The 15522-nt window shown below is 46.9% G+C and overlaps 1 protein-coding gene across 1 annotated transcript; it reads right to left on the reverse strand.

Moving 5' to 3' along the window:
• Nucleotides 1–1147: 1147 nt before the first annotated feature.
• Nucleotides 1148–3946, reverse strand: LOC109783549 (tryptophan decarboxylase 1-like). The gene has a single exon (XM_020342147.4). It carries the CDS (start codon nt 3808–3810, stop codon nt 2278–2280), a length of 1533 nt encoding a protein of 510 aa, XP_020197736.1. The 5' UTR covers nt 3811–3946; the 3' UTR covers nt 1148–2277.
• Between the last annotated feature and the right edge of the window lie 11576 nt (nt 3947–15522).

Consider the following 15522-nt stretch of genomic DNA (forward strand, 5'->3'; position numbering starts at 1 on the left):
TGGAGCTCTACAATACTTGACTTTAACATGACCAGACATATCATTTGCTGTAAACAAGGTTTGTCAATATTTACATGCTCCTACCTCCACTCCTTGGACATCTGTCAAAAGGATTGTACGGTACATTAAATACACTGTAAGTTTGGGACTTCAGTTCAGACGCTCTAGTTCTACACTTGTCAACGCTTTTTCTGATGCTGACTGGGCAGGATGTAGTGATGACAGAAAGTCAACGGGAGGATTTGCTGTGTTCTTTGATTCAAACCTTATTTCTTGGAGTGCCAGGAAATAAGCCACAGTGTCAAGGTCAAGTACAGAGGCTGAGTACAAGTCACTAGCAAATGCAACTGCTGAAATTATTTGGGTGGAATCATTGCTTCTTGAGTTAGGAATCAAGCAGCGTCATACATCTTGTCTATGGTGCGACAACTTGGGAGCAACCTATCTTTCTGCAAATCCAGTGTTTCATGCTAGAACCAAACACATTGACATAGATTTCCATTTTGTACGTGAAAGAGTTGCAGAAAAGAAGTTGGATATATGGTTCATTCTGTCTAAGGATCAAGTGGCTGATGGTTTCACTAAAGCCTTGTCAGTAAAGCCTTTTGAAGAGTTCAAGAGAAATCTCAATATAGGATAGTTTAGATTAAGGAGGGTGTTAGAGTTTGAATCAGGCACTACATGTAATCTCAACTATCGATCTCTATTCCCTCTCGTAAGTATCTCGGTCTCTCCTTTCTGTACCGAGTTGTATCCTAGCGATCGGCTCTTTCTTGTACGCCACGAACAGGGCTCTTCTGTCACACATAAATATACATCACGCGGCTCCTGACGAGGAGTAGGAATGCTTCCAGATCAATCTTACATGTATCAAAGCCAGAGTGTTCGGGCTTTGGCAGTTAGTGCCACAAGTGTTATTTCTGTACTTGTTGTAGCGTCTGGTTGTGGCACACACTGACACACGGGAGCCTGAGGAGGCTGCTGAAGAATCATTTGCTAGAGCGAGAAGTTTGGTATGGGTTATTCCGTCTCGTACGAGTCCCTCGTGGAAAACGCGCAGCGTGTAACGCGTGGAGAGAGATTGCATGCAAACTGATTGCTGCTGGCCAGGATCAGATGCCAACTATCGTCAGTACCGATCAAGTCATATAAGAATAATGTATTCACTCTTCTCTACCTCAAAAAAAAGTTACTCACTCTTCTCAAGCTGTAATCGCAGAGCTGAAAATTCGCAGGGGTGCGCATCTGCCCAGCAGCTTGATCGTCTCGCGATTCATGAAATAGGATCCCGCACAAGGGCACAATAACTTTCAAGTTTCAATCGTTGAAACTTGTGATTTTAGAACTGAAACTTATGATTTTCTCGCTCACTCTTACCAAGTTTCATAAATAATTTTTTAGGACATTTTTTTGGTCGATTGCAGGCACAAAAATCATGATTTTATCTGTCACTCGTACTAAGTTACAAGAGTTGAAACTTAACATTTATTTTTAAAGTTCATCAAAACATATTTTAAATGGATATTATTTGAAAGCCCACAAAATATGAAAACAACACTTAATTTGGACTTTTCAAAGATATAAAACTTTAGAAATTTTGAAAGCCAAAAATAAAAACACGCACGAGGTACTCGGTGCCCTGAGACTTGCATGTCACAAATCCTCTCCCAGTGCAAGCAACAACATGTAGATATCAAATATCCCACATCGAACATAATATATCAGGGAGATATGGACACATCGAATGTTGGGCGCAAATTAAGTCGATCACTCAATTACTTACGTCCCTGTCAAAACTCTGGCCATGTGTTTTAATTTGCTGTGTTATTGCTGGTGTTGCGGTCCAAACACCATTGAGAGATGCAAGTATAACCACGTTTCAATTTGGCCTATGGAGATGGAATTGTATGGCTTTGGTCTGGCATCTTGAACCGTACAAACCAAATGAGTGCAACGTACATATTTCTTGATTGATCGAGATGTGTGGGGATGCATTTCTCATTCACTACCAAAGTATAGTAACAAAAAAAACAACAACTTTTCTTCATTCAATATAAGCCCTTTTACAGATTATAATCACTTTTTTTTGAATCATATGCTACAGATATACCCTTGGTCGTCATAGATCACAAAACGAAATAAGAACCTGCTGTCCAAAAAATATAATAATCACGATCAAACCAAAAGAAAAGAAAATAATTTGAAAATAATAGTAATTCCCTAAATATTGGGATTTGTGCAGCTCATGGAACTCTCTGTGTGAGTTGGTCCGTCCACTTAATCCATGATACTGTTTGCAGTCTTCTTGATGAGGTCCCAAGCACTCCTCACATGCCTCTCCTCCTGCAATGACGACCCAATGGCGAACCGGAGCACGAACTTGTCACCAACCACTGTGTGCGCAAGATAAGCCTTGCCAGTCTTGTTCAGATTCTCCATTAGTACACGGTTGGCCTCATCGGCATCCTCTTCTGTCATGGCTCCACTTGGCTTGATCCTAAAGCACACAAGAGCAAAGTTCCTGGGTACGACCACCTCGAACCTGTTGTCGCCACGGACGAAGTCTTCAAACATCTTGGCCATGGCGACGTCACTACGGATGTGCTCTTGGAGCTTTGCGGTACCATAGGTGCGCATGACCATCCAAAGCTTGAGCCCACGGAAGCGCCGACCAACGCCGACCTGCATGTCCTTAAGATCGGTGACCTCACCGGACTCGGTAGCATCGTTCTTGAGGTACTCCGGGTTAGTCTCCAACGAGTCGCTCAGTCGGTGAGCATCGCGGACGTAGAGACAGGTGCAATCGAGGCATGTGAGAAGCCATTTGTGTGGGCTCATGCTAATGGAGTCCACGTGCTCGACGCCATCGAGATAGTGGCGAAACTCCGGGCAGATACACGCGCTGCCAGCGTAGGCAGCATCGACATGGACCCATGCATTGAACAAGGCGGCGATGTCGGCGATGGCGCCCACAGGGTCGACGGCGTTGGAAGACGTGGTTCCTACCGTGACACAGACATATGTTGGCACGAGACCAGTGTCGACATCAGCTTGCATTACCTTGAGAAGCATGGCCGGGTCGAGCCCGTAGTTAGTTTCGGGCCCGGTAGGGATGGAGCGGATGTTGGCGGGGTCAAAGCCTGCGAGCCGACATGCCTTGAAGAAAGTGGAGTGTGTCTGGTCGGCAGCATAGACAGCCAAGCGTGGCAGGAGGGACACGCCGATGGAGCCGCTCCGACGCAATGTCGCGTCACGGGCGGCGACTAGCGTGACGAGCATTGCCTCGCTGGTCGTGCCAAGGATGACACCACCGCCGGTGCCACTTCCAGTACTGGTGCGATTCATGAATGTGGTGGGTAGGTGCAGAAGCTGCGCAAGCCAGTCAAGAGCGAGAACCTCCATCTCGGTGGCCGCAGGCGAGGCCTGCCACGTGAATCCGACGGTGTTCATGGCAGAGGCGATGAGGTCGCCGGCGATGGCAGCGGCACTATTGGTGGAGGGAAAGAAGGCGAAGAAGTTGGGGCTAGCCCAGTGCGTCATGGCAGGGACAACAGAGGCCCTGAGCTCCTTCATGGTCACGTCGAACGGCGCAGAAGGGGTCGGTGGGGATGCGCTGAGCTCATCTTGTAGGTATCCCGGCTTCACGTTGGGGAGAACTGGCATGGACTCGATATTGGTGTAGTAGTCGGAGATGAAGTCGACGGCCTTGTGGAGGTATGCGCGGACATCTTCGGGGTTGAGCGGCTTGAACACCGCCTTGTCGTCGGGGAAGGCGGATAAGGAGATTGGGTTGGTGTCCAAGCTGCCCATTTTGTTAGGAGGCTTAACCCTTGATTAGGATCGGAGCAAAGGAGGTGTGAGGTTTGCTGGCTTGATGAAGGGGAGCTAGCTCGCTTTGCTTTGCTTTGCTGCCGGAGAGGAAGAAGAAGAAGGAGAGGAGAGCTAGTTTGCTGCTTGGTTTGGTGAATGGAGTTGGTCTTTTGTGCGGGGCATGGTATATATAGGTGCATGGATTCGGGAAGCGGCGTGGCGTTGTGGGCGTTGGATGAGTCCTGGTCGCGCGCCCTTACGTACGCTGCTACTACGAAAGTGCATTCATGGTCATGGGTAGGTAGAGGTCCGGCCGACACGAGACGGATGGTCAACCCGTGCGTTTCAATCCGGAATACAGACGATCGTTCTCATGGACCCAGCCGACCAGGACCAACTCTTGAAGAAGACAGTTTCAACACACACACACACACACACAAAAAAATCTTGAATTTCAGTCATTACTGAAGTCATTGCATTTCAGTAAAGAAAAAAAAATCAGTCATATCGCTTTTCATTTCGGCCAAAGGAGCGGAATTTCCAGTTAAATTTTTCTCAAATAATTTCCAGTTAATTTGATTGAGATCCAATCAAATATTTTGAAATTCAAAGAATAATATACAATTTATTTGAAGTTTTGTGTACTACCGAAAGAGCTGAATTTTTTTGACCAAAAGGTAATTATTCTAGCATGTACCAAAAGTAATGACATTACACTGAAAGAAAGTGAGAACCGGCAAGTCTCGTCCGATACGGATGCACCCGCACCCAGTCGCACCTGTTATGCATGCTGCCGTTTGTTAATTGGCCACCTTCCGGCTGCTTAAAGCTGTTTCTTTTTCCTGGAGGGCTGCTTAAGCTCTCACACCACTTTGATTGAACAGCCGGTTTCTAAAAGTATCTAGGGTTCGGACTTCAGACCGTTCTTTCAAGTACCACTATGAATCTGATGGCATGTGTAGTCAACACATATTTTCAGGTTAAATAAAACAACGTTCGATCAACCTTTCGACCCCACAATCTGACCATGCGTTTCGTAGACAATTCAAGACGTGTGGTACATCCAAGCCCATGTGATCAATTAATGTCAAATGGAACAAGCTAGAGCTAGTTGCACGTGTACGTGGACGTACGTGCACATCGGAAAATCCATCGCTACCGCTGGAACCTTTTTCATGTGGGCGTGCATGTGGTTGATTCCTCTCAACTCGTCGGTCGACCGTCCTGGGCAAAACTGATCGTGAATATTTTGTTAGGTAGCCAAATTGAGTGCTTGATGTTGACTGATGTTGAGATATGTGAAAATTGGCATTTTATCCTAATAAGCTTTTCAGTAGGCTTTTCTTAGCAAACAAGTAGAAATGACCGTTTATTTAGTAAATTAATTTACCACAGTTATACTGATATAATGGAGTCTAACTACCACTAGTAGAAAACAGGGCTTAGGTCACAGGGCAGTTTTCACATTAGCCCCGGTTCAGTCACGAACCGGGATTAATGTGAGCATTGGTCCCGGTTCGTGCCGCCAGGGGCCTGCCGGGCCTCGTGGGGGCATTGGTCTTGGTTCGTCCGGCCCCTATGGTACCGGTTGGTGGGACAAACCGGGACCAAAGGTCCACGCTCCTGGCCCACCACCCTTTAGTCCCGGTTCATAACACAAACCGGGACTAAAGAGCTGGTCCTAGTTGCGGCCAGTGTTTAGTCCCACCTCGCCAACCGAAGGGCGCTCACACCAGTTTATAAGCCCGTCCCTCTATGCCTTGTTGAGCTTCTCTTAAAGTGAAAATAGATGCCCTTATACAGGGGATTTCACCTAAATTCACAGTAAATTGAAATTTACTTCAATTTACTGTGAATTTAGGTTTAATTTTCTCTATAAGCGCATCTATGTTCATTGTCTTATACAGGGAATTTCACCGCCGCCGCCCTCCGGTCCATTCAGTCGCAACCAGAGCCCCCCCCCCCCCCCCCCCCCCCCCCCCCGCGTGCGTATAGCACCACCATCCTCCTCCCCTCGACCGTGCGGAGCCGCCCAAACCCTCAGCTGCGTCGGGGAACCACCGTAGGACAAAGCCCCAAACCTCTCGAAGCTGCCGTCCGCCGCGGAGCTCGCCGCCAGCGACTCCCTCCATCCCCGCCACCTCCTCGACCACCGGGAGGACCGCCCCGGCCTGGCGGATCCATCCCCGCCCTCAGGACCCCGCGAGGAGCCGCCGTTTGCCGGCGTTGATCGCCGGAGCCCCGCCTCTGTTCGGCCAGAGGAGGAAGGAGGCGGGGGCGACTGGTCAAACCTGACCAGTGGGCCCAAGGGACCCACTGTCAGTGACCCACGAGCCGGCCCACGCGGGTTAAGTGGAGGTTCTGACACAGGATCACCTTCAGGCAAAATGAATAGGTCTTCAGGGGCACGACGGCAGCGGCGGCGCCATGGCCGGGACTGGTGACCACGGCCGCGGCGAGCGAGCGGGAGGGTGGCGGCGGCTGCGTGCGAGTGGGAGGCCGGAGGATCACCACTCATTGTGCTCGACATATCACTACAAGAAACCTGTTAATCCATGACGGATTTCTAATGACATTTTTGGAAACTCTCATCGATGACCTGGTAAAACCCCACAAGCCCGGTGAAAGCCCGCTAAAGCCCGTCTAACCGTTCCCGTATAAAAACTTAACCCTAAATTCCCTCCTCGGCCCCTGCATCGTGTCCCACAGCACGGCGCCACCCCTCGTGCCTCCCACAGCTCATAAACCTTAATAAAATAAAATAAAATAAACTATAGTAACTACAATAAATAAACCTTAATAAATTAAGTAAAAATAGCAGCAGTATAATAAATAAAAATAGCAGCAGTAAAATAAATAAAAATAAAATAATTAAAGTAAAATACATAAGTAATTAGAAATAAAATAAATAAGTTTTTTGTTGTAAGTAGAAACAAAACCAAACAAATAAAGCAAAAGAGAAAAAAAACAGAGGAAAAAAAATTATGCCACCTACTGGGCCACCACGGCGTGAATACGACTAGAAACCCATCCATGGGCCAGGATTCAGGCCCGCAGAAGGCCCAGTAAGCCCACAGGAAAATAGTGACAGAATAGGCCCGTAAGCCTGCATTTGAGAGGAGTTCGAAGTGGTCAGCGCAGCTGCGCTTATAAACCACTGTCGAAGCCTCTCGGCTAGCGAGGTGGGACTAAACATCCCACCGCACCGCGCCAGTTCTAGCACAAGGCCTTTGGTCCCGGTTGGTGCCACCAACCGGGACTAAAGGGGGCATTGGTCCCGGTTCGTGGCACCAACCGGGACCAAAGGCCTTTAGTCCCGGTTGGTGCCACCAACCGGGACCAATGAGTTCCCTATATATACCCCATCGCCACAGCAGAGTGCTCTGTTTTTTCTGGCCGGCGAGGGGAGGGCATTTGGGTGCTCTAGCTCACCTCCTATGCACATGAGGTGTTCGATGAAATGTCTGAGCCACACTAGTTAATCTTTGTCCTCTCGAAACTCGACCTCCGAGCTCCATTTTCCCCGAGATTTGTCTAGGTTTAGCGGTCCGTCACGTCCCGTCCCCGTCTTCACCGCCGTCGATCGCCCGCGCCGATCTCGTCGCCAGCACCACCGTGGTGAGCCTCTTGTTCTTATCTTCTTTCTGAAAGGAAAAAATTCTTACTTTAGATAGTTACTTGTCTAATTTTGTTACTTTTATTATTCCTTCTTATTACATAGTGCGATGGTTTTGGTATCCGCCCCCGTCGGCCCTCGTCCTGTCTATGATTCAGATGTGGTATATATTATCTTTTTATAACTATTTGGTTCATTTATTATTTATGACAAATATACCGACCAACGTGACATAGATTTTATTTATCTAGGAGGTGGTTGAACCGGAAATTCTAACCGACCCTATTGTCGAGAGGTTAAATTTAGTTGAAGAAGAAAACAATTACTTGAAGGAAAAAATAAAAAAAATTGAGGAGGAGAAGATGATATTGGAGTTGCATGTTGCGGATGTCGTCGATGATCACAAGATCAAGATGGATGCAATGCACTTGAAGATTAGAAAGATTAGAAAATATGCCATTCATACCGAGGCTTGGTATCATTATGCCGTTGGATCAATTGTTACCTTGGTTGCGATTATCATCGCATTTGTTTTCGCATTGAAATGTTTTACATAGTTTCAATGTATGGTTTAATTAATTAGATGCTCTCGAGAGCTATATATATGTTGTTAGATGAGAACTATGTATGTACTTTGGTTCTAATGTGATGATGAACTTCTATTAATTTGGTCACTTAATTATCTATTCATGATGTTCTGTAATGGTTTTTGACACACTTAATTATATATAATGCACGCAGATGAACCGGCAATGGATGTACGGTGACAGACACACCTCCGAGTACATTAAGGGCGTGCATGATTTTCTCGAAGTGGCTGAGGCAAACAAGCAGAATGGTTTTATGTGTTGTCCATGCCATATATGTGGGAATACGAAGTCTTACTCTGACCGGAAAATCCTTCACACTAACCTGCTTTACAAGGGTTTCATGCCACACTATAATGTTTGGACGAGGCACGGAGAAATAGGGGTTATGATGGAAGACGGCGAAGAAGAAGAGGACTATGACAACTATGTGCCCCCTGAATACGGTGATGCTGCAACGGGGGAAGCTGCTGAAGATCAAGAGGAACCAGACGATGTGCCCAATGATGCTGCAAGGGGGGAAGCTGCTGAAAATCAAGAGGAACCAGTGCCCGATGATGATGATCTCCGCCGGGTCATAGTCGATGCAAGGACGCAATGCGAAAGTCAAAAGGAGAACCTGAAGTTCGATCGCATGTTAGAGGATCACAAAAAAGGGTTGTACCCCAATTGCAAAGATGGCAACACAAAGCTCGGTACCGTACTGGAATTGCTGCAGTGGAAGGCAGAGAATGCTGTGCCTGACAAAGGATTTGAGAAGCTATTAAAAATATTGAAGAAGAAGCTTCCAAAGGATAACGAATTGCCCGACAGTACATACGCAGCAAAGAAGGTCGTATGCCCTCTAGGATTGGAGGTGCAGAAGATACATGCATGCCCTAATGACTGCATCCTCTACCGCGGTGCGTACAAGGATCTGAACGCATGCCCGGTATGCGGTGCATTGCGGTATAAGATCAGAAAAGATGACCCTGGTGATGTTGACGGCGAGCCCCCCAGGAAGAGGGTTCCTACGAAGGTGATGTGGTATGCTCCTATAATACCACGGTTGAAACATCTGTTCAGAAACGAAGAGCATGCCAAGTTGATGCGATGGCACAGTGAGGACCGTAAGAAAGACGGGAAGTTGAGAGCACCCGCTGACGGGTCGCAGTGGAGAAAAATCGAGAGAAAGTACTGGGCTGAGTTTGCAGCTGACCCAAGGAACGTATGGTTTGGTTTAAGCGCGGATGGCATTAATCCTTTCGGGGAGCAGAGCAGCAATCACAGCACCTGGCCCGTGACTCTATGTATGTATAACCTTCCTCCTTGGATGTGCATGAAGCGGAAGTTCATTATGATGCCAGTTCTCATCCAAGGCCCTAAGCAACCCGGCAACGACATTGATGTGTACCTAAGGCCATTAGTTGAAGAACTTTTACAGCTGTGGAATGGAAACGGTGTACGTACGTGGGATGAGCACAAACAGGAGGAATTTAACCTGCACGCGTTGCTGTTTGTAACCATCAACGATTGGCCCGCTCTCAGTAACCTTTCAGGACAGACAAACAAGGGATACCACGCATGCACGCACTGTTTAGATGACACTGAAAGTATATACATGGACAAAAGCAGGAAGAATGTGTACCTGGGCCATCGTCGATTTCTTCCGACCAACCATCAATGTCGAAAGAAAGGCAAGCATTTCAAAGGCGAGGCAGATCACCGGAAGAAGCCCGCCATGCGTACCGGTGATCACGTACTTGCTATGGTCAATGATTTACACGTAATCTTTGGAAAGGGTCCCGGCGGACTAGCTGTTCCGAATGACGCTGAGGGACACGCACCCATGTGGAAGAAGAAATCTATATTTTGGGACCTACCCTACTGGAAAGAGCTAGAGGTCCGCTCTTCAATCGACGTGATGCACGTGACGAAGAACCTTTGCGTGAACCTGCTAGGCTTCTTGGGCGTGTATGGGAAGACAAAAGATACACCTGAGGCACGGGAGGACCTGCAACGTTTGCACGAAAAAGACGGCATGCCTCCGAAGCAGTATGAAGGTCCTGCCAGCTACGCTCTTACGAAAGAAGAGAAAGAAATCTTCTTTGAATGCCTGCTCGGTATGAAGGTCCCGACTGGCTTCTCGTCGAATATAAAGGGAATAATAAATATGCCAGAGAAAAAGTTCCAGAACCTAAAGTCTCATGACTGCCACGTGATTATGACGCAACTGCTTCCGGTTGCATTGAGGGGGCTTCTACCGGAAAACGTCCGATTAGCCATTGTGAAGCTATGTGCATTCCTCAATGCAATCTCTCAGAAGGTGATCGATCCAGAAATCATACCAAGGCTAAGGAGTGATGTGGCGCAATGTCTTGTCAGTTTCAAGCTGGTGTTCCCACCATCCTTCTTCAATATCATGACGCACGTCCTAGTTCATCTAGTCGACGAGATTGTCATTCTGGGGCCCGTATTTCTACACAATATGTTCCCCTTTGAGAGGTTCATGGGAGTCCTAAAGAAATATGTCCGTAACCGCGCTAGGGCAGAAGGAAGCATCTCCATGGGCCATCAAACAGAGGATGTCATTGGGTTTTGTGTTGACTTCATTCCTGGCCTTAAGAAGATAGGTCTCCCTAAATCGCGGTATGAGGGAGACTGACTGGAAAAGGCACGCTTGGAGGGGGGGACTCAATAATATGCAGGGACGGATATTCTTGGTCTCAAGCACACTACACAGTTCTACAGAACTCTACCTTGGTGACCCCGTATGTCGATGAACACAAGAAGAGTTTGCGCTCCAAACACCCGGAGCAGTGTGACGACTGGATTACATGTGAACACATCAGGACTTTCAGCAGTTGGTTGGAAATACGTCTCAGAGGTGACACCACTGTTTGTGATGAGTTGTACTCGTTGTCCAGGGGACCATCTTCGACTGTATTGACTTACAAAGGATACGAGAAAAATGGGAATACATTTTACACGATCGCCCAAGATCAAAAGAGCACCAACCAAAACAGCGGTGTCCGCTTTGATGCAGCAACCGAGAGGGGAAATGACACATATATTGGTTACATAATGGACATATGGGAACTTGACTACAGACATGATTTTAAGGTCCCTTTGTTTAAGTGCAAATGGGTCAATCTGTCAGGAGGCGGGGTACAGGTAGACCCACAGTACGGAATGACAACAGTGGATCTGAACAATCTTGGGTACACTGACGAACCGTCGTCCTAGCCAATGATGTGGCACAGGTTATCTATGTGAAGGACATGTCTACCAGACCGAGGAAAAGAAAAGATAAGGAAGCGAATACATCATACGATGAGCCAAAGCGCCACATAGTTCTTTCAGGAAAAAGGGACATTGTGGGAGTGGAGGGCAAGACAGACATGTCTGAAGATTATGAAAAGTTTCATGAAATTCCTCCCTTCAAAGTCAAGGCTGACCCAAGCATCCTGATAAACGATGAAGATTATCCATGGTTACGGCGCAATAAGCAAATGACACAAGCGAAGAAAAAGTGAAGACTTTCTCCCGCAACTATTATGATGATACCATGCCAACTTTGTAATAGACGAGTATGATACCATTGTCCGTTTTGTACAAGAAGTGCCATTGGTCCCGGTTGGTGGCACGAACCGGGACCAATTCTACCCTTTGGTCCCGGTTGGTGCCACGAACCGGTACTGATGAGGCTGTGGCCCCACGAGCACCTTTAGTACCGGTTCGTGGCACGAACCGGTACTAGAGTTTCTTACTAAGCAGTTTTTTAGTCCCACCTTGCTAGCTGAGAGGCACTAGGAGCGGTTTATAAGCCCTGAGCGCAGAGACGATGAAGAAGAGGTGCAATGCTCACCTTCACGTTGCTTAGCTTCAATCCTTGAGGAATAAGGTAGACTGCATGGAGCTATGTGCAGTGCAGTCTACACTATTCCGAAAGGCTTGATGCAAATCAACGAGCATTGCGCCTCTTTTTTATTTTTAATAACTTATTACAACTCCGGACTTCTTGTGTTACGACAAAATAAAATAAACTTTAATAAAATTTATAAAAGTAAAATTAACAAAGTATTTTCTGTTCAAAACATTATAAGAAACCTCTAGTATTATTGAAACTAAAATCGTATAAAATTAATGCAACTAAAATTATTGAAGTATTTTCTGTTCAAAATCATTAAAAGCAAAAAGAATTTTCATAAAGAACTTTTTTTGATAGAAACTTTAATAGCAAAAAGAATTATCATAAAGTAACATAAATAAGTAATTAGAAACAAAATAAAATAAAATAAATAAGTTTTTTGTTGTAAGTACAAACAAAACAAAATAAATAAAGCAAAAAAGAAAACGAAAAAACTAAATACAGCAAAAAGAATTTTCATAAAGAACTTTTTTTGAGAGAAACTTTAATAGCAAAAAGAATTATCATAAAGTAAAATAAATAAGTAATTAGAAACAAAATAAAATAAAATAAATAAGTTTTTTGTTGTAAGTACAAACAAAACAAAATAAATAAAGCAAAAAAGAAAACAAAAAACTAAATACAGCAAAAAAAATTGTTGGGGTGCTGCCCGCTGGGACCTCCAACCCTCGGGTTTGCAAATACAGGCCCAGAAGGGCTAGAGGGCTCAACGGGCAGCACGCCAAAGTTAGGCCCAGAAGCCTGCTATAGAGAGGAGTTCGACACAGCAGCCGCAGCGGGCTTATAAACCACACCGAGCCCCTCTCAACTAGCGAGGTGGGACTAAACTTTGGGCTGCTAAAAACAAAAAACTAAATACAGCAAAAACAATTGTTAGGGCGCTGCCCGCTTGGCCTTCCAACCTCAGGTTTGCAAGTACAGGCCCAGAAGGGCTAGGAGGCTAAACGGGCAGCGCGCCAAAGTTAGGCCCAGAAGCCTGCTATAGAGAGGAGTTCGACACAGCAGCCGCAGCGGGGCTTATAAACCACACCGAGCCCCTCTCAACTAACGAGGTGGGACTAAACTTTTGGCCGTGACGCGGGCAGCAAGAGGCCTTTGGTCCCGGTTGGTGCCATCAACCGGGACTAAAGGGGTGCATTGGTACCGGTTCGTGGCACCAACCGGGACCAATGCTCCCCCTTTAGTCCCGGTTGGTGCCACCAACCGGGACCAAAGGCCGCCGCTTCCCGCCCTTTGGGGTGCTGAAAAGAGGCCTTTGGTCCCGGTTGGTGGCACCAACCGGGACTAAAGGGGGCATTAGTCCCGGTTAGTGCCACGAACCGAGACTAATGCTTGGACTATATATCAAACACTTGTGAAAATTTTCAGTTTTCATCGCTAGTTGCCCCCGACGCCGCCAGGCTGCCCGTGCTCGCCGTCGCCGCCCGCTCCTCGTCGCCGTCGCCCCGCGCCCTTGCCTCGACGGGTCGCCGCCCAGTGCTCGTCGCCATCGCCCTGCCCCCACGCGCCGCCCCGCCTCGTGCTCCCCTGCTCGCGCGCGCCGCCTCGGCGCCCCGAGCCCCCTGCCCGGCCCGCGCGTGCTCGCCGGTGCCCTCGCCGCCCCCGCCCCGTCCCGCCCCCGCGCGCCGGCGCCCTCGCCGCCCCCGCCGTCGCCATCGTCCTAGCCGCCCCCGCTGTGAGAGCCGCCGCGCCGGCTCTGTTTTTTTATTAGTTTAATTGTTTTTTGATCATATATATATATAATGTATATGTGTATGTATGTGGCTATATGTTTTTGTTCATATGTGGCTATATGTTTTTTTTATTAGTTTAATTTTTTTGTTCATATGTGATGTATATGTGTATGTGGCTATAATGTATATGTGAACAAAAAAAAATTGTATCTATGTAGATGTTCAAAATGTATGAATATATATGTCAAAAATGTTTTTTTGTTCATAGAAAGTTCATAGAAAAAGAAGGATAGGAAAGAAGAAAATAAGAAGAGGAAAGAAAGAAGAAGAGAAGAGGAAGAAGAGGAGAAATAAATAAGAAGAGGAAAAAAGAAGAAAAAGAAGAGGAGAAGAATAAAGGAATAGAGGAGAAGAAGAAAAAATAGAAAATTCTATTTTTTCTTCTTCTCCTCTATTCCTTTCTTCTTCTCCTCTTTTTTTTCTTCTTTTTTTTCATCAATCCTCTCCTCTACTCCTTTCTTCTTCTCCTCTTTTTATTTCTTCTTCGTTTTCTTATGTTTTATCGGGTCTGTCGTCGTCGATATATACCCCTCCCGATAACTTCAACACGAAGGGGGGGGGTCGATATACCCCCTCCCCGATAACCTTATTTTCCTGTGTATATATGTCGTCTTTGTCGATATAACCCCCTCCTGATAACTTCAACACGTGTGGCGGGGTCGATATACCCCCTCCCCGATAACATTATTTTCCCGTGTATGTATGTCGTCGTTGTCGATATTACCCCCTCCCGATAACTTCAACACGAGGGGGGATAACTTCAACACGAGGGGGGGTCGATATACCCCCTCCTCGATAACATTATTTTCCCGTGTATGTATGTCGTCGTTGTCGATATAACCCCCTCCCGATAACTTCAACACGTGGGGGGGTCGATATACCCCCTCCCCGATAACATTATTTTCCCGTGTATGTACGTATGTCGTCGTTGTCGATATATATAACTCCCTCCCAGATAACTTTGACATGATGGACGGTCGATATGTATACCCCCTCTCGACCGTGATAACTTATACCACGGGAGCACCCCCCGGCCCTCTCGCTCGACCAAAACTCTCGAGGACACCCAAACCCTAGAAAAAAACGATGTCGGTCTCCTACCCCCTCCCGCCGCGCCACTACCCTTGATGCGTTGCCTAGGCCACCCCAAACCCGGAATAAGCTAGGTCTACGTTTGCACTAATATATCCACCTGCTGTCATGTTTGTGTAATAATTGCCATGTTGTAATATTTGCAGAAACAATGGAGCACGGACGAGATGAGCAAGCAGAAGAGGTGTTGGGGGACATAATCTTAGCCGGAGGTGATATCTTGTCGTATCTTAACGACAATGATGGTCTGGAAGAACAGGGTGAAGAAGCAGGCTACGGTGATCGAAGAGTGGAGGAGGAAAGACATGATTATGATGGCTCCGGTGACCCAATGCTGGTGCAAGAAGGAGCCCGTGGTGACAGCTCCGGTGACCGAACAGAGTCCGGCCAAGTAAATATATTAGTTAAGCCTGTGCTGACTAGCTAATTGATGCATTCATTATTTTGGTATGTACACATATTAATTAACACTCGTCTTTCTTCTTTTTTCTAGCCCTCCGGATCGAGCACAACTGCGGTAAAGAGACGAGGCCCGAAGAGAAAGTTGCGCTCGGATGAAAGGTTTGAGATCACAGCAATCGCGCGCGACGGCCAACCGATTGAACCCATCCGGCAAAGGATGCGTTTGCTGCTCAGTGCGGGGTTCTAGTTAGGGACAAGATCCCGATCAGCATCCCTGAGGTGTCTTATGTCAATGATATGCAGAAAGATGATCTTTGGACTGAGTTGAAGGCAAATTTCACCCTACCGCCAGAGGAGGATCCGGAGAAGCCA

This window comes from Aegilops tauschii, chromosome 7 (assembly GCF_002575655.3).
Source record: "Aegilops tauschii subsp. strangulata cultivar AL8/78 chromosome 7, Aet v6.0, whole genome shotgun sequence".
NCBI lineage: Eukaryota > Viridiplantae > Streptophyta > Magnoliopsida > Poales > Poaceae > Aegilops > Aegilops tauschii.

What these genes read in the sequence shown, in the direction of transcription:
- LOC109783549 (XM_020342147.4), bottom strand. Translation starts at nt 3,810, where the DNA reads ATGGGCAGCTTGGACACCAACCCAATCTCCTTATCCGCCTTCCCCGAC.